Source organism: Schistocerca serialis, chromosome 2, assembly GCF_023864345.2.
Source record: "Schistocerca serialis cubense isolate TAMUIC-IGC-003099 chromosome 2, iqSchSeri2.2, whole genome shotgun sequence".
Lineage (NCBI taxonomy): Eukaryota > Metazoa > Arthropoda > Insecta > Orthoptera > Acrididae > Schistocerca > Schistocerca serialis.
Window position 1 is genome coordinate 743,632,919 of NC_064639.1, and position 19,441 is coordinate 743,652,359.

The 19,441-nt window shown below is 42.9% G+C and overlaps 1 protein-coding gene across 2 annotated transcripts in view; it reads right to left on the reverse strand.

The window, feature by feature from the left end:
* LOC126455689 (uncharacterized) overlaps nucleotides 1–18,694 on the reverse strand; it is a 32,912-nt gene extending 14,218 nt beyond the window's left edge. Inside the window, exons 1-4 of one of the 2 annotated variants that reach the window (XM_050091454.1) lie at nucleotides 18,587–18,694; nucleotides 16,196–16,292; nucleotides 10,197–10,457; nucleotides 87–216 (exon numbers count right to left, since the gene is read on the reverse strand). In XM_050091454.1, coding sequence (XP_049947411.1) covers nucleotides 87–216; nucleotides 10,197–10,457; nucleotides 16,196–16,228 — 424 coding nt within the window. In that variant the 5' untranslated portion in view covers nucleotides 16,229–16,292; nucleotides 18,587–18,694. Of the gene's footprint in view, nucleotides 1–86; nucleotides 217–10,196; nucleotides 10,458–16,195; nucleotides 16,293–18,400; nucleotides 18,531–18,586 lie in introns of those variants that run through there. The other variant, XM_050091456.1, reaches the window with a different exon arrangement.
* Between the last annotated feature and the right edge of the window lie 747 nt (nucleotides 18,695–19,441).

Genomic DNA, 19,441 nt, shown 5'->3' on the forward strand with positions numbered 1-19,441 from the left:
GGGGCGACATGCTGTGTGGCGACACCTGTTGCTGGCGCAACAAGTGCCTGGCTGCTGTGGGCTGCGCTGCGCCGCGCCGGCCTCACCTGTGAGGGTGAGGGTGAGCGAGACGCTCTCGCCGCCGCCGCACGAGTAGCTGGCCGTGTGCTGCACGTCCAGCCGGTAGCCGCCGGGCTGCCGCTCCGAGCCCTGCTCCACCGCGTCCGCCGACTCCACCTGCTCACCACAGCGGCCCTCAGCAGTGGTTTTCCGTATGTTTACTACTGTTGTTTGCGTTAACATGCAGTCATATTTATCAGCGCCAAAACTCGAATATGTATCATACAACTTATAAAGCGATAAACCCAGCAAATTAAAAAAAGTGCATTCATGAATAACTGAACTGCGAGGGGCGTTCAGCGAGTGATGCCACCCATTTTTTTTTCTCACCCAATTTCAGTTACAAAAATGCGGAATTTGTTGTGGGGCATCGTGGAATATTTCCGCTTCAGTCCATATAGTTTCATGAAGTTCCGATAGGTGGTGGCGCTATTCGTAGCCTTCAAAATGGCGCCTGTAACGGATGTGCCTTCCAAGCACAGAGCTGTTACAGAGTTTCTATTGGCGGGAAACCAGAGCATCGCAGATATTAATAGATGCATCCAGAAAGTATACCGAGATCTGACAGTGAACGTAAGCGCGGCGTCTGTCATTACTGCAAGGTCTCGTAAACCTGTCAGATCTCCCGCTTGTCAGTCGGTCGCACACATTTCTTCTGCACTGCTGGAACGTGCGTACACTCTTACTGCTTAGATGGACGTGTCTGTTGGTAGTGCTGACACGCTAGCCCAGCAGTTTGAGTTCTCAAGAGGGTGTGCCCGCTGAGTTCCTCGTTGCCAAGCAGGACCATCTGTGCGGAATTACCTGCGCGTTACGAGGTTGGTCATGACAATTTTTTGTCGAACATCGTCACGGGCGATTAAAAATGCGTTTATCACTGTGAACTGGAAACAAAACGCCAATCCATGGTGTGGCGTCACACCACCTCTCCTCCTAAGAAAAATTACAAAGTGGCACGCTCAGACGGTAAAGTCATGCCGACAGTCTGTGTCGTGTCCTCCCTCATGGTGAAACGGTCGACTCTGAAGTGGATTTTCCCATACTCAGAAAACTGGAGAAATGAGAACAGTGTGTTCGTCACCACAAAAACTGCAAAGGGTCTTCTCCTTTCCTATGACAACGCAAGGCCTCACGTAACTGTGCGTGCTCGAGAGGAGCTCACAAAACTTCATTGGACTGTTTTCCGTTCCGTAGTCCCGACCCCTCACCTTCCCATTTCCATCCGTTTGGCACAGTGAGTTACGCACACCGCAGGAAGCAGTACGAAGACGATGGTGAGGTTACTGACGCAGTAATACGTTGACTCCGACGTCACCAGCGGAGTGGCAGCATACCTGGTATACAGGCGCTCCCAGTAAGGAGTTGAAATGAGCTTATGTCGAAATATGGTTTTGTAGCCGAGAGGGTGGAGAATAATATTGCGTATTGAAATCCTGAATATAGCTTACCTGTATTTCTAAAAAGCGTGTTGCATTACTTACTGAAAGCCCCTCATATGTATAGCAGCTGTGACGTGAAGACAATAGGCTTTTCACGTGACACTTGTCGAGATTGTGCAGTGGTAACTTCGATCCGGGATACTGACAGTGCCTAGACTCGTGAGCAACATCGTGTTAATGAGAAGGGTGGCCGATGAGTTCGCAGGTTGTAACAATCCGTGCATGGAGACGATCAACTCCCGGTCTTGAGGCCGCTCGGTTTTATGAGTCTTGGTACACTTTGGGAGATGCCTATGGCAGGATACGAGTCAGCCAAAAACAACATGCATCCAGTTTGCGACCATGTACGTCTACATCTACATCACTATTCTGCAATTCACACTTCATTTCGTGGCAGGAGGTTCGTCGAATCACCTTCAGGATATTTCCCTACCGTTTTACTCTCGAACACCGCGCGGGGTAAAAGAACGCCTATAGCTTTTCTGGCTAGCTCTAATTTCTCTCCTTTCGTTATGTAGGTTTGGGCGTCAACAAAACATTTCTCTTTAGGAGAAGGAAGATGGTGACTGAAATTTCATCGAAAGATACCGCAGTAACGGCAAATGCCTTTAATGATTGCCACCCCAACTCGGTTATGATATGCGCGGTACACACTCCCCTGTTTTCCGATAATACAAAACGAGCTGCTCTTCTTTGAACTTTCCCCATATACACCGTCAGTCCTCTCTGGTATGGATCCAGCACAGCGCAGCAATTCTTCAGAAGAGGACGGACAAATGTAGTGCAGGCAGTCTAGTAGATTTGTTGAATGTTCTAAGCATTCTGCCAACCAAACGCATTCTCTGGGTGGTTATTCCTACAATATTATCTACGTCGTTGTTGCAGTTCAAGTTGTCAGTAATAGTAATCCACAAGTGTTTAATTGAACTGACATCCTTTCGATTTCCTTTATATTTGTGCAATTTATCGTGCAACCGAAATTCACGTGATTCCTGTTAGTACTCATATTTCTCATTGTTTACAGCTAATCCACATTTTCCGCACCAGGTATCTTGGCTAAATGTGCAGTTGGTTTTCATATACTGATGATTTTACGAGACGGTAAACGACAGCGTCGGCTGCGAGACATGTAAGACAGATTGTCTCCTAAATCTTTGATATGGATTGAGAACAGCAGAGTGCCTATAACACATCCTTGAAAAAAGCCAGATTTCACTTCGCTTTTACTCGATGACTTTCCTACAGTTACTGCGAACAAGTCACCTTTCAGGCAATTAATGGATGTATTATAATTTGATTGATCTTTACGCATGTTGGAATGGAATTATGGAAACGTCCGTCATCGCCTCACACCGCCGAACGAACTACTAACCTGTCCACCAATCTCGTACATCACTTACAGTTCCGCGCAAAAAATCTGCACCTTCGAGGAAGGTGCCTGAACTGTTATTATGGTAAGAGAATTTATGACGCTATAGGCTGAGAGGCTGAAATTTAAGAGAGTAGTAAGGAAGAATCAATGCACAAAGAAGGAGAATATGAAGATACTAAGGAATATAGACACACGCTTGAAGTGCTCTGAGCCTATATATTCTGCGATAATGAATAGCCTAGTAGGCTGTTCGGTTCAAGAGGAATGGACATCTGAAAAAGGGCAATCACAGAATTTGGAAAGAGTGCCGCAAAAGCAAGAAAGGAGCTGTGAAGAAAAAACGCCTAACAGATGAAATACTTCAGCTAATCGACGAAAGAAGGAAGTACAAAAATTTTCACAGAAATTAAGAAATACAGAAATACAAGTCAGTTAGGAGCAAAATAAATAGGAAGTTCAGGGAAATTAAGGCAAAATCGAAGACGAAACGGTTGTCGGAAGGACTAACTCAGCATATAGAAATGTCAGAACAACCTTCAGTAAAATTTAAAGCATTAAGAGCATATGGGAATTCCATTTCGAAATGCAGATGGCTCTGAGCACTATGCGACTTATCTTCTGAGCTCATCAGTCACCTAGAACTTAGAACTAATTAAACCTAACTAACCTAAGGACATCACACACATCCATGCCCGAGGCAGGATTCGAACCTGCGACCGTAGCGGTCGCTCGGCTCGAGACTGTAGCGCCTAGAACCGCACGGCCACTCCGGCCAGCAGGAGAGAGGAGATAGGTGGAAAGAGTGCATTGAAGACCTCTATGACAGGGAAGTTTTGTCTGATGTGATAGCAGTAGTAAGGCACATAAGTGTCAAATACATAAGATACAACGCGCCTGAAGTATTTCCTTGGCTGAGATTTGAAACCACTTAAAATCGGCATTCTGCCTGCCATATGCAAAAAACCAAAGGTCCTTCACGCGACTCGAGCGTACGATCCGTGTGTGGTTCACTTCCCTCCCTCGCAAACAACAGTACTACGCGTTATGAATCCATAAACCAGCAGGTTATGGTACTACGTCAAATCGGAGAGATGGAAATGTAACGTGGCGGACGTGAACTGCATCCACTAAATAACGCAAACTATTCATGGATATTTTATATTTTAGTGTCAGTGATTACAGTTGTCCCCGGTGGCTCGTTACTCTGATTTATGGTTGGATCTGTGCTGCACTAAAGATGTCTGAACATAACTAAAAAAGTCGACGGCATGAGCTAAATGTGTTATGTGGAAACAAAGTTGTTCCTTTCACTCAAGATCTTTCCTGTTGAAAACTGTTGGTCCGGTTCTGCCTCGGGTTTGCAGCAGAGGTGACAAAAGTCATGCGATACCTCCTAGCACCCTATCGGACGCGCTACGGTCGCAGGTTCGAATCCTGCCTCGGGCATGAATGTTTGTGATGTCCTTAGGTTAGTTAGGTTTAACTAGTTCTAAGTTCTAGGGGACTAATGACCTCAGCAGTTGAGTCCCATAGTGCTCAGAGCCATTTGAACCCTGTCGGACGTACTTTCGCCCGGATTAATGCATCAGCTCGACATGGCATGGACTCAGCAAATCGTTGAAACCCCTGTAGAAATAGTAAGCCATGCTGCTGTCGGTAATTGCATAAAGGTTGCAAGTGCAGGATTTTGTGCACGAACTGACCTGTCGATTATGTCACATAAATGTTCGATGAGCGTCGTTTCGGGCGGTCTGGAAAGCCAAATCATTCGCTCGAACTGTCAAGCAAGTTCTTCAATCGTGAACAGTTGTGGCCCAGTGACATGTCGTACTGACATCAATAAAAAATTCGCCTTTATTTGGGAATATGAAATCTGTGAACGGTTGAATATGGTCTCCTAATAGCCGAACATAACCATTTCTGGTCAATGATCCATTCGTTTTGAACAGAGGACCCGGACCATCCCATGCAGAGATAGCTTACGCCATTATGGAGTCGCTACAAGTTTTCACAGTGCTTTGTTCACAACTAGTGTTCATGGATTCGCGGCTCTCCGCTGCACTAACCATACCATCCGTTCTTACCAACTGAAATCGGGAATCATCTTAACAGACCACGCCTAGTATCCAACCGACGTAGTCACGAACCCAGGAGAGGCGCTGCAGGCGGTGTCGTGCTGTTAGCAAAGGCACTCACGTCGGTTGTCTGACGATGCAGCCCATTAACGCCAAATTTCGCAAAACTGTCCTAACGGATAGGTTCGTCGTGCGTCCCACATTGATTTCTGCGGTAATGTCGGGCAGAGTTGGTTTCCTGTTAGGACTGACAACTCACGAAAACGTCGCTGCTCTCTGCATCTACATCTACATCTGCATTTATACTCCGCAAGCCACCCAACGGTGTGTGGCGGAGGGCACTTTACGTGTCACTGTCATTACATCTCTTTCCTGTTCCAGTCGCGTATGGTTCGCGGGAAGAACGACTGCCGGAAAGCCTCCGTGAGCCCTCCAATCCCTCTAATTTTACATTCGTGATCTCCTCGGGAGGTATAAGTAGGGGGAAGCAATATATTCGATACCTCATCCAGAAACGCACCCTCTCGAAGCCTGGCGAGCAAGCTACACCGCGATGCAGAGCGCCTCTCTTGCAGAGTCTGCCACTTGAGTTTGCTAAACATCTCTGTGACGCTATCACGCTTACCAAATAACCCTGCGACGAAACGCGCTGCTCTTCTTTGGATCTTCTCTATTGCCTCCGGCAACCCGACCTGGTACGGATCCCACACTGCTGAGCAATACTCTCGGTCGTTGAGTGAAGGCCGTCGCCCACTGCGTTGTCCGTGGTGAGAGGTAATGCCTGAAATTTGGTATTCTCGGCACACTATTGTCACTGTGGATCTTGGACTATTGAATTCCCTAACGATTTCTGAATTCCCTAACGATTTCCGATATGGAACTCCCCATGGGTGTAGCTCCATCTAAAATTCCGCGTTGAAAGTCTGTTAATTGCTGTCGCGCGGTCATAATCACGTCGGAAAGCTTTTCTCATGAATCATCTGAGAATAGCTCCTCCGATGGACTACCCTCTTATACCTTGTGTAAGCGATACTACCGCCATCTGTATATGTGCCAATCGCTATCCCATGGCTTTCGTCACCCGAGGTGTACGTTAAAAAGGATACAAGGCACTATGATGAGGTCTGCCAGGAAAGAGTTGGTCTACAGACATCTGGAGTATGGACTCTCCTGAAAGCAATGGTAGAGTGGCGTGCTTTCCAGAGCTGTAATCGCAAAGATGGCAAACTAAGCAGAGTGCCTTTCCTTTGAAGGTTTTGCTATAATTTATGTTCTGCATTGAACACTTTAGTAGTCGTATATTACAGGCTTTCTTTCTGTTGCAAGATATTTTCACAGAAACAAAAGCAAATTAAGGTAACCACAGCAGTCATAATTACATTACTTGCAACTAGGCATCAGAAACCACGGGTTTCTTTTACCCAAAGTCACTGAGAATGTACTTGAATAACTTCCTAAAATTTTTTGGTGGAGTTTGGGTTCACCCAGGAGCACGAAATGGGAATAATGCTGCCTCATAACCAGTAGTCTTTAATGACAGAAATATCAAGTGGATGGTTAAGCTTTTCATGGAAGAAGTGATATCTCAAGCGACGAAAATATGACTTTGACATCCCTTGCAATAGCTATTGTAAGATCTTACGGTTCCATGCTTCACTCGGTAAAAATGCAACCCTTATAGCCAGCATGGGTAACCTTTAACTATCCGCGGGCCTCACTCACATACATATTGATCCTCGCGGGCAGACTCGTCACCTGACGGACAGCAGCGTTCGTATTGCATAAAGCCAAAACTATAACCGCTGATGTTAACCTTTTTTCGGTGACGCATCGATACGGGTGACACTCCTATTCCGACACTCCGTGCCAGCAAACTATGCCTCGAATCAAAAGTTTTTGAGAGCACGTTTATTTTATGTTCGCACCATCTTCAGATGTCTACGTGTCATGAACATTGTTTCCTGCCTTACTGCGTTTTCAGCAGCTGCCTTAACCCTTCAGCTTCTTAATGTTCAATTGGTATTGTTCCAAACTCCATGCCTTGTAAATACCTTAAGACTCAAAATATTTTTAAAAAAATTACTTTTCTACCCCTCGCTAAAACTTAATTATTTGTTACACTTGCGTTCATGGGGCCAATATGACCCGGCGGGGGGGGGGGGGGTTAAAACTTCACAGAGCGTACAAATATTATAGTCATGTATTTTTGGCTACATGACTGTTCTCTATACTTAACGATTTTTCATGACGAAGTAAATACCTGATTCTTTATTGTTGGGATGTGCGAAGAATACGCAACAATGCAAGTCGCTGATTGCGCTCTACAATATTTGAACACTATAACTAACAGTTACATTTTATCAACTGTTAGTCGTGCGGAGTGGCCGCGTAGTTAGAGGCACAATCTCACGGATTGCGCGGCCCCTCCCTCCGGAGGTTCGAGTGCTCCATCGGGCGTATGTTGGTGTGTGCGTTGTTTTTAGCATAAGTTAGTGTAAGTAGTTTGTAAGTCAAGGGACCGATGACCTCAGCAGTGTGGTCCTTTAGGAATTCACACTCATTTGCTCATCAGCTGCTGTGTGCAGACTCAGTTCAGGTATCTATCGTAGTAATTTCTGGATGGCTATCATGATAAAACCAGTTGTTTCTGATGAGCAATTGGAATCATTAGTAAATGCACCTGACACCGATAAGAATATTTCTGAAGGAGAAAATTACACTAGTGATGACAACATTCATTATTCGTCTGATTCAGAAAACGTTTCAGATACTGAAACTCCAAATGACAATGTGCAAGCTGTTCAGCTGATTCGGTCTAAGGAGAAAAAAAATCACGTGGAGTTCAGAACTTTTTGCGCAGACTGGTAGAACTTACATCATTGTTGAGAGTGTTGGCATGTAATACTGTAAATTTTTTTGATCTTGTAAAATAGAAACCTGCATTTAAAAATATAATAAATTTTAATAACATACCGTGTCTTTAGATAATATGTGTATACATTTTTTAAGAGAGGTGGCAGGGTTAAGACTTCCGTTCCAATATTCTGCAACGCCATTAGTGCAGGAACGATATTCACGACACGTATATAAATGTAACCATCTGAAGGAGGGATACCAGGCACCTTGAAATGTCGTCGTGGACAAAAACACACCTATAAAAGCGAATGGTTGTAGCTAACTCACTGTAAATTACCTTCAATTCCAACAGTTGTAGTGTCCTACACTGAAGGGCCAAAGAAACTGGTACACCTGCCTTAACATCCTGTACGGCCCCAGGAGCACGCAGAAGTGCCGCAATGTGACGTGGCGTGGACTCGACTTAAGTCTGAAACAGTGCTGGAGGAAACTGACGCCATGAATCCTGCAGGGCTGTCCGTAAATCCATAGGAGTAAGAGCGGGTGGGGATGTCTCCTGAACAGCACGTTGCAAGGCATCCCAGATATGCTCAATAATGTTCATGTTTGGGGAGTCTGGTGGCCAGCGGAAGTTTTTAAAGTCGAAGAGTGTTCCTGGAGCCACTCTGTAGCAATTCTGGGCGTGTCGGGTGTCGCATTGTCCTGCTGGAACTGCCCGAGTCAGACGGAATGCGCAATGAATAGATGCAAGTGATCAAACGGAATTCTTACGTACGCATCACCTGTCAGAGTCGTACCTAGATGGATCAGGGGTCTCATATCGCTCCAACTGCACAAGCCCCACACGATTACATAGCCTCCACCAGTTTGAACAGTCCCCTGCTGACATGGAGGGTCCATGGGTTCATGAGGTTGTCTCCATACCCGTAGACATCCATCCGCTCAATACAATCTGAAACGAGATTCGTCCGACGAGGAAACATGTTTCCAGTAATCACCAGTCCAACGTCAGTGTTGACGGGCCCAGGCGAGGGGTAAAGCTTTGTGTCGTGGAGTCATCAAGGGTACACAACCGGCCCTTAGTCTCCGAAAACTGATATCGATGATGTTTCGTTGAATGGTTTGCGCGCTGACACTTGTTGATGGTCCAGCATTGAAACCTCACTTCTGTCACGTTGAACGATTCTCTTGAGTCGTCGTTTGTCCCGTTCTTGCAGGATCTTTTTTCCGGCCGCAGGGATGTCTGAGATGTTTTCACGGATTCCTGATATTCACGATACACTCGCGTAATATTCGCACGGGAAAATCGCCACTTCATCGTTACCTTGACTGTTAACACCACGTTCAGACTCGTTTAAATCTTGATAACCTGCTGTTGTGGCAGCAGTAACCGATCCTACACTTGCTGTCTTATATAGGTGTTGCCGACCACAGCGCGGTATTCTTCCTTTTACATATCTCTGTGTTTGAATACGCATGCCTATACCAGTTTCTTTGGCCTTTCAGTGTAACAGTTTTCTCAGTCCCGCCCACGAATCTCTACCGCGGGGCCGCGCGGGATTAGCCGAGCTGTCTAGGGTGCTGCAGTGATGGACTGTGCGGCTGGTCCCGGCGGAGGTTAGAGTCCTCCCTCAGGCATGGGTGTGTGTGTTTGTCCTTAGGATAATTTAGGTTAAGTAGTGTGTAAGATTAGGAACTGATGACCTTAGCAGTTAAGTCCCATAAGGTTTCACACACATTTGAACATTTTTTTTAACGCGGGGACGATTGCCCACGTTAGTTATGGGGCCACTTCATTGTCCGTCAGTCTAGTGAGACTCCTCTCTCTCAGGAACCGGTAAAAAAGTATGAGGTTGAAATTCATAACAAATAATAATGTCCAAGATCTCTTGGCCGTGTAAAAGGTTTAAGCTTCGGAGTCAATGCAAGATACGACCATTTACGTAATATATTTTGATATTCGCGAACTCACTCATCAAAACATATGAATGAGCTATGTATACAGATAATTAAGTCTGTAGGTAATCCTCAGATCGCTAAGTTCTACTCGCGCTTGTATAACTTTTATTGTCAGTCCATATGGAATGCTTTAAAAGATGGGTGGCACCACGTAACGCTACATGCAATTCCTAGGGAAGATAGTGTTGTTTATCTCTCGCAAAATACTACTAGTGCAGAGACAATTTATGGAGCACCTGGTTTAGCCTTTGATATTTCGTACTACGACACTAGGAATTCTAGTAATGTGATACTCGACTGTGGACCCTGGCGGCCGTGTTCAGTCTCCTCCTAAAACGACTCCGCCGCACTTGTGACGCGTCCCTTTGCTCTCGATTGCAGGATGAAGTTATTTACCTCGTCCGTCCACACACCAGACGAGTTCCTCGCACTGCGCAGCGACATGGAGAAAGTGGGGACAGCGCACTCTGACAGTGGCCGCACGTCGTCAGCAGTGGTGGTGGTCGTCGTCGACTGCCTGGTCGTTGGCACGGTGTACGTCGTCAGCCTTGTCGATGTTCTCGGGGTTGCCTGCGGCGACGGCGTCGTTGGCGCCGTCGTCAGTGGAGACGCATACAGTTTCTTATCCACCACCGTCGTAGAAGTGGCCACCGCAACCTGGAAGTTCATGTCAATTCAAATGTGTTATGTAAAAGCTAAAAGCACGTCAAGAGTTTTCAATACGCATTCAACTTAATTTGTTTTGAAACACCTTTATCGGCGCGGAACATTAAGTGTACTTTGCAAGTGGGTATCTACTGTCTGATCAAAGTATCTCGACACACATTAGGGGACAGTAATGTAGGGTGCGTCTACCGTTAGTCTTTACGGCGGACAGAGTTCTGCTGGGAACACTTTCATGTTATGTCTGTGAAGGATTGGCAACCAATTCTTCGAGAGCAGAAACCGGAGATGATAGGATGTAGGACGTTGGGGTCTTGAGCGAATTCCACGTTCTGATTCGTCCCAAAGAGAACCTCTGAGAAAGCCAGTCAATTTCAGGAATGTTATTGTCAATAAACTATTGCCTCAGATACTGCTTGATGGACATGGAGAATTGTCACGCTGACACAATAATCGTCTCTCAACTGTCCCTCTGCCGTGCACTGTACGCAGTCCTGTAAATGATTTTTATACCCTTCTAAACATAGCATTTTCTTAAGCTGACAAATGGACCACATTCTAACCACGGAAGATACCCCTACTCGGTAATATCCTCTGTACTTTACTGTAGGCACGGCACATGATGGCATGCAAAGTTTTCCAGGCATTCGCCAAACCAAAAACCTTTCATCTGACTGCCACAACATTTAGCGTGATTCATCACTCCGATGCTTCCCAGGCACCCAATGTTCAGTAACGTCCCTTTTCACACACCTGAAGCGCCACTTAGCTCTAAATACAGAAAAATGTGGCTCCTCGACTGTGGTACCCCTTTCTTTCTAACTCCCTATTCACTGCCATTCCTCTAACTGCACCGCTGGCAGTACTTTGGAACTCGCGACTTCATTTCATGCGAGATTATGCAATCACCCTACAGAATGCCCGACAGTCTCTGCCCGTCATTACATGAGGTATTCCTGTTCTTGGTTCACAGGTCGTTGTTCATTCGCATTCCCACTTGGCGGCCACGTTACCCACTGTACCTGATGGATTCGTTATTTAGGTGACATTCGGTGGCAAACGCAACTTCGAAGTCACTGAGCTTTCCTGGGCACCTCACTCTGCAGTTACTGCGTGTCTAGTGACAATAAAATGCAATCCGCCCCCTTTCACGCTGCTGTATCGGCCCCTCGTGGCATCCAATGCTCAGTTCCACACTATACAGGAGCGTCCTGATCATTCTGGTCAAATGATGCAAATACCGTGATTGGCAGTAGTGCGGACACGTAAACAGATCTCAATACGTGTAACGTTATACAGGAGGTTCATTTAATAAAAATCCGAAGTTTTAAGGAATCATTTTAATTGAATCAACTTTGGGCTTTTGGTGAAACATTCTAAATTAACTAAACAAACACTGTTTCTTGCCTTGTTTCATTATTTTATTATTAATGTTATCGCACAACCTAGGTTTCGGGTTATAAGCCCATTTTCAAGTACATTACTGATTTCCAAAGAATCAGCACGTAGTTTGGGGGGGGGGGGGGGGGGGGGGGCGGCATAAATTTCCTGGACGTTAGCTTAAAGACAGAAGACAGTAGCAATAAATTTAAAATTTACCGAAATGATTCCTTCACTGACACTTTCATCCCGACTTCGTCTCTACATCCTAAAACCTCCAAACAGGTAATAGTACATTGAGCTACAAAGTTGAAATGATTATCTCTGCATTGTCATCATGTTTATCTGTGCATTATCATCTTTGTGAATCAGTAATGTACTTGAAAATGGGCTTATAACCCGAAACCTAGGTTGTGCAATAACATTAACAATAAAATAGTGAAACTATGCCAAAACAGTGTTTAGTTAATTGTAAGGAATCTAGTATCTAGTATGAGAATAGTACACAACATTTATTTTTCAACGTAATCCCCCTCGAATTCCATACATTACGACAGTGCTGGATAAGCTTCTCAATTCCACGTACGAAAAATTACTGGGAGCGTGTGCATAACCAATTATGGACTTGTGCCTGGACCTCGTCATCAGCGAACCTTGGACAGTAAGAGCTTCTTTCAGTGGATGAAAAATGCCATAATTTGAAGGTGCAGATCCGGGCAATACGAGGAGAGGCGCAGGGAAATGAACTTCAGTTCTCCCTGCATATTTACATGCATCTTTCATTCATTTCTGATGTCAAATGTTTTAGACACTTACTTGAACAGTAGTACACCATGAATAATGTGACGGGCTGATCCGACGCTAATGTTCATCCGTGCTGCAATATCACTTACGGCAATACGCCTATTTCCCAGTATGAACTCATCACCTCTCGCAGTGATCATCTCCGTGACTGCCAAGACAGAGAGTTCTGGGCGTGGCGACTCATGAACGCTTCTTACATGCCACTTGAACTTATCCGCCCGCTCGTGGACTTTTGTTGGCACTGCCATCCGACGGTGAATTTCGATTGATTCCAGCCCTTCAGCTAACGGAAATCTAATGACACCCCGCTGCTAGGATGGCACCATCTTGTTTCACTGATTCTCAGCATCCCATTCACGCGGCAGGCTTGCCAGTCTCGTCTGATAATAGTTCTGGGACACGAGCAAAAAATAACGAAGAACCACAAACTCTGCTGAAGTTTTGTATTTCTCATTCAACTTTCTCAGTTATTCCTTGAGTGGACCTTGTATGATCTAACATTATCTGCAGGATGATTTAAAATGTTGCGCGAAGACTCAGCTTTTTCGGTTATTTATTGAATGGACCTCGTATGGTTTAACAATGTCTGCAGGGTGATTTAGAAGGTTGCGCAAAGGCTGAAGTAGTTGACAGAGGAGTCGAAATGTAACAATTATTGAATAGGAAATTACTCTCTTGAAAGCAATCGTGATCCAGTGACAGGTTTGTAATGTCAGGAACAACAACCGAAGCATACGTGCCGCAAGTTCAGCAAAGATAAGGTGTTTCTGTGTACGTACAACTACTTGTGAGGACATAACAAAAGCCTCGTATACACGACACCAGTTCACGACGCAGAAACACTTCTCACCAGGATACTTGCAGCGTTTGATGATATTTACGCGATGCCTGGTATACATGGTAGAGTGCGCCATATTTCTTTTGGAAGGTGTTATGCCTGTGCAGATCGTGATGGTAGCGGGTGGGACGCCTTCTGTAATGTACTGTACTACACTGTAGAGAAAACAGTACACTATCTTTTCTGAACCTAAGGGGCGTTTATATTGATTGTCGTTGTTTCGGTCACTCCAGAGCTTTCACTGGCTCACGATTGCTTCCAAGGTCCTTAGTACCTGTTTGAAAGTTATTGTATTCCGACTCATCTATCAGCTTCTTCAATTTGTGTTCAAACTTTTGAATCACTCTGAATATACGAAACCTCTTACGAAAGCTCAACGGCCACTTCAGAAGTAACAGGAGATACAGAAGAACAGTCCTGTCTTACTAATGCAAAACAATGTAATCGTGTGATATTTTTTGACCTTTCTTGCATATAGTAAGTCTGTAGTTACAGCACAATTAATCGTCTGAAATAAAATAAACTGTCCTGTATTCGCAGCTGTCGTGTTGATAACCATAATATATTCAAAAGAAGTATCACGTATATGTAAAAATGAAGTATAAACAAAATGTCAGTTTGTTTTTCAGAAAGGATTTTCAACGGAAAATGCTGTATATGCTTTCAGTGACGAGATATTAAATGCTCTGAATAACCGAACATCACCCATTGGAATTTTTTGTGATCTCTCAAGGGCTCTCGACTGTATGAGACATGAAATTCCTCTAGATAAGCTTATGTGTTGTGGTATGAGGGGGACAGTACACAAATGATTTAATTCGTATTGATCTGGAAGAATGCACGTTGAAATTAACAGTACAGCCAGTTTGCAAAAATCAGCAGATTCCTCTAACTTGAGAGGACCAAGAATGGTGTCTCAGAGGCTTCAGCATTGAATACTTTATCGTCCTTATTATGTTTTAATGACTTGCCGCTCCACATTCATGAAGATGCAAAGCTAGTTCTTTTTGCTGATGATACAAGTGATGAAATTATAAATGATGTATTTCAGAAAATTATTATGTGGTTCTCTGCTAATGGACTCCCACTAAATTTCGAGAAAACAGTACATACAGTTCTTTCCAGTAAATGGGGTAACGCCGTTGATAAATATAGACTTTGAACAGAAGCTGTTGCTGAGGCAGAGTATTTAATATTTCTGGGTGTGTGCATTGATGAGAAATTGAATTGGAAGGAACACATTGATGATCCACCGAAACGTTTAGGTTCAGCTACTTATGCTACTAGGGTTAATGCAAATTTTGCTGATAAACATATCAGTAAATTATAATACTATGCCTATTTTCATTAAGTCTTTCACATGGCATCGTATATTGGAGTAATTCATCATTAAGAGAAAAAGTATCCATAGCACAAAAGTGTGTATTCAGAATAATAGCTGGAGCGCACCCAAGATCACCTTAAAGACATTTATTTAATGAACTCGGGATATTCATAGTACCTTCGCAAAAACATATATAGACTTATGAAATTTGTTATTAATAACTCATCCCAGTTCAAAAATAATAGTAAAGTGCAAAAAAGGAATTATATCGTGTAAAGATAATGTATGTTAAACTGACACGTTCCACATCATTACAAAATGTCGTACTCATGATCTATGGAAGAAGTACTAATTGAATGCAATATAATGTATTAATTAGTCGTGAATATAAAATACTTTGTTTCTTTGTTTTAAAGAATGCTCATTGATAAGTAAGTGAAAGGTGTGTACTAACATTCTGTACTTCTTTCGATTCTCGCAAATCGTGCTGCCCAGCTTAATGTCACTTTCTGAAGGACCAGCAAGAGTTCCAGTTGCCTTCAGTACATATCATTTACTAAAAGGTTTCGGGTGTAATTCGAAACATTTGAGCTTAGTGTAGTGGTTAGACACACAGTGCCAATAACTCTTCTATTTCCTACCGGTTACAGTTAATAAATATTTCGTTTACCTGCAAGGTAGGAACTTCGATTACTGTGAACGCCATTTAGGAGCATTTGATACGGATAGGTAACTTGTAATATCGCGTATGTCTCCATGTCTGGACCACTTCAGTACGTGGAATAAGCCCAGTGAGAAAGCCAGTCGGCTGACTCTTGGTCCTAAGAAAAAGCAATACGCTTGATTTTGGATATGCCACTTTGTAGGACGTGATGTTTGTTATTTTCAAAGGGAACATCTGGCTGTGCCAACACAAGTATATGGTTCGCATATGTTAATACCCCCCCATTGTTTGAAGAAACGTCTTAATGACAGACTGCCTGCTATACAGTTGGCTGAATACTCAAACAAAAATCAGGGAACGGGCCACCGACTTATAGCTCTTTGACTTCCTCCCCCCAACACAGGTAGGCGGCCCGACGTGTCCTAAAAATTTACAGTTGTCAGTTAGGAAGGTAGACAGGTCTCTATCCAATCATAGTGTATCATGTAAGCGTATGAAACAAATGGAGTTAAAATATGTTACGTCGAAGCTGATTTTTTTGTGCTTCACGTATTGGTGTATCATCCCGCCGGAAAAGGGAACTGTATGTCACTGAACAGTATCCTGCTCTTGACCTCGTGAGGATCGATGTTATTTTCGTTACAAGTCTTGACAGTAATGATATACAGATACAACAGTCCAAACTCGTTTGTATATTGGTAAGTTCTGTATTGGTGACTTACGCAAAAACTGAGCACCAACACTGCGCAGAGCATCGTGCCGCTGTATAGAGACTAGGAGACCGTAATTAGCTGTACTGCTGGTTCCTGTGATGCAGATCTGAAACACAAGAAAACCACATTAAAATAGCTGTCCTCGCAGCAATACATTGAGACAGACTAACACATATGCAGAAAAATTTTCATTTTATCATTTCACTTTTCGTTATTACAGAGAGAAACCAGAAATATTTGACAAATGTAATGATCAATAAGACAACCCCGTATATAAATGTATTATGCTGGTAGCCGTCCATGCAATTACTTTTGAGCAAAGTTATTGGAGAATATATGACAGAGAATGACAAAATATGTGTTGTCGCCATCTAATAATGTAAGGGTAAGAGCAAACGAATTTGTTGTATATTAAAAAAACATCTTATGGCTACATTTGCAACAGGAACAATTCTTAATACTTAAGTAGAGAGACAGAGAAACAGTCTTGGTTGTTCCACACGAATTGTTTGCACAAATGTTCAAGCACTTCACGAATTGTTCCAAGGCTCATTAACGTATTAACCTGTTTCACAAAAATGTTGGATTTCATCTTTACATTCAAGTTACCTATCACGATTTACCTGTGAAGCAATTGTATTTTTCATTTTCTACGCTACGAGGACTATAAGCGCCAGAGGTAAGACCATTCAACACAGCAGACTTACGTGCAATTACTGTGCTACTTATTTGGTAGGACTTCAATCGATAACAATTAACCAGAATTCAAAGAAACGGAGGAGAAATATCAATAGCAGCTTATAGGTACAACACAACTGAATTTGAGATAAGTACAGTTTAATTTGAGAATACGTGGACATAGGAAAGAAGTCTGTTGCGAAATGAAAGAACGAAGTACCTTGTTGAACAGCTACATAATAGATGTCACTGCTTATAAGCATATATAAAGAGAATATTAAACTGAATATCAATCAATATATAATAAGGCAATCTATCTGAGCTAAATAATTTAGCACAGCATTTAATGAAATAAAAAATAAACTAACTGGAATAAGGGAACATGTCGAACAAAGGAAGAAAGTTAAGGGAAAACGGTGATCAATTATTCCATTTTATTTGACATTGCTGTGAAACTAACGTTATAAAGATCAGTTACGAGAACAGTTACTGAGAAAACTTATGAGAAAAGGGGTCGTCCTCACGTATTAAAATAATAATCTTACTTGGTTTCTCATAACATAAAATTCAGTTTAAATTCTGGATGAAAGAGAAATAGTTTGTAAAGACAGTTATGTTTTATTATTTTGTAGATCGCATAATATCACTACTAATAACAATATCACCCAAAATGGAAGTAGTAAATTTAGAGTGTTCGGTAGTAAATTTCTCTTTTTGAGTATTTAACGTACATCTTGCCAAAAAATTTCAAAATTTAGATTTAAGTGCTCCAAGAAATATAACATGAACTGTATGATATTAGTGTGGTAATACGTGTATATGGAAGAACACATGAATAAATTCTCGTGTATCATAATCCTAACGGTATAGAAATGTAGACACGATATAAATATATGCTAAATATAAACATTCTTAGAAATTAAAAAAACTGTAACACAGATATAGATACCAAATTCGGAACGTTTCAATTCGGCTAAAATCGCAGTGGTTTTCATGAAAGCTTAACCGCAAATGGCCAAAGATTTACCTCTAAATCTCAATTGAAGTTAAAACTTAAAAAAAGAATTTTTTGTGTAAACAATGCAGAGAGTAACGTTATAAAAGACAGAGTGTTACAAAGCAAATTGGCACTCAAGAATATTTCCGGATATGGAAGAAATTGTTCAAATAATTTAAGTGTTTATTTCACAGCAGTGAATGTTGGATGTTAGACAGGTAGAACTGTAAGGCGAATGGTTGAATTGTGGGTACAGGGGGAGCTATTACAAATAGTATGACAAGAAAATTAAGTACAAGCTACTGGAAATGACGAAATATAAACGATAACTCTTAAAAAAGATCACTAAGAGAACTACCATTCCCATATTTCAAGAAGATGACTAAAATTGAAATAACAGCATTGATCTAGAAAGGAGCATCTTGTTGATACTTGTGTTGATGTTGCATCTTAATACAAAATACTGAAAAAATATCTGGGAACGGAGGTTAGTGTCAGTAGCGATTAGACAGACGCTTTTGAGCCTTCATAAGCTCTACCTTCAGCTAGCTGCCACTTTGGCGTGCTGTCTTCTCTTGTGACAAAGTAAATGACGTGAAAGGAGCAATACTAATTCGAAAGTTAACGTCTTATGAAAGTCGCTTTCTTTGTCAACAAGTTCTCAATGTTTTAGGTACTGAAAGATAATGTCACAGCTTGCGGAAACAAAACGTTTTACCACTTACCAGAAGTCTTATGAAAAGGGTCAATCGTGCCGGCGAGCTGTACCAGGATGGATGCGAGGCGCTGTTCCGCCCCCGCACGGCACCTCACAGTTCATTAGCTCCTTCCCCCCTCCTTCCCCCTCCCCTCCTCCACCTTATCGGCTTATTGGCTCCTCTCCGGATAAGTCTGTTGCCGCCGTCCCTAAGCTCTCCACCAGAGCTTTCTGACGTCATGTCTGTTTACACGGTAACACGTGCCGCGGTAGCTGTTTGTGTCCAGGTCGCAGAATACCTGTCAGATCGTAGTCATAAGTTTCCGCGTCAAGCACACTCTCGGAGGGGGAAAATAAAATGGCTAATACGTTTAACGTTATGTGCGCATTTAGACAGGAAATGGACTTGAAACGCCTTCTGTTAAAATGAAACGTTGCGGAGCTCACGCCACAAACGCTGCCGGGCTTCAGAATACCCACATTTACCTCTATTTCATACAATTCCATATTTTAGAAGCACTCATTCACACCACTAAGTTATGGAGGGGCTTTAAGAAATGTGTTCCATATTCTTTCAAGAGGTACTATGTATAATATTTTTCCGGAAACAGTTACTTATTGAGACATGAAACTTTCTATTCAATGACAAGCGTCTCTCTGTTGACGCTACATGAGGTTTTCAACGTGGCTACCACCCATACATACGTATCCTTGATCCTTATTCCTAAAATCGTCTCGAATTCCTGCAAACTCGTCATATGAGTAGGACACACAATCCTGCAACGTGTTAACGTTGGTTTACATGGAGTAGCAAACAGCTATAAATATCCCCACAGCCATGAATGTCAGGGCTTGTGTCAGCTGTACAGGAATTCCGTGCTAC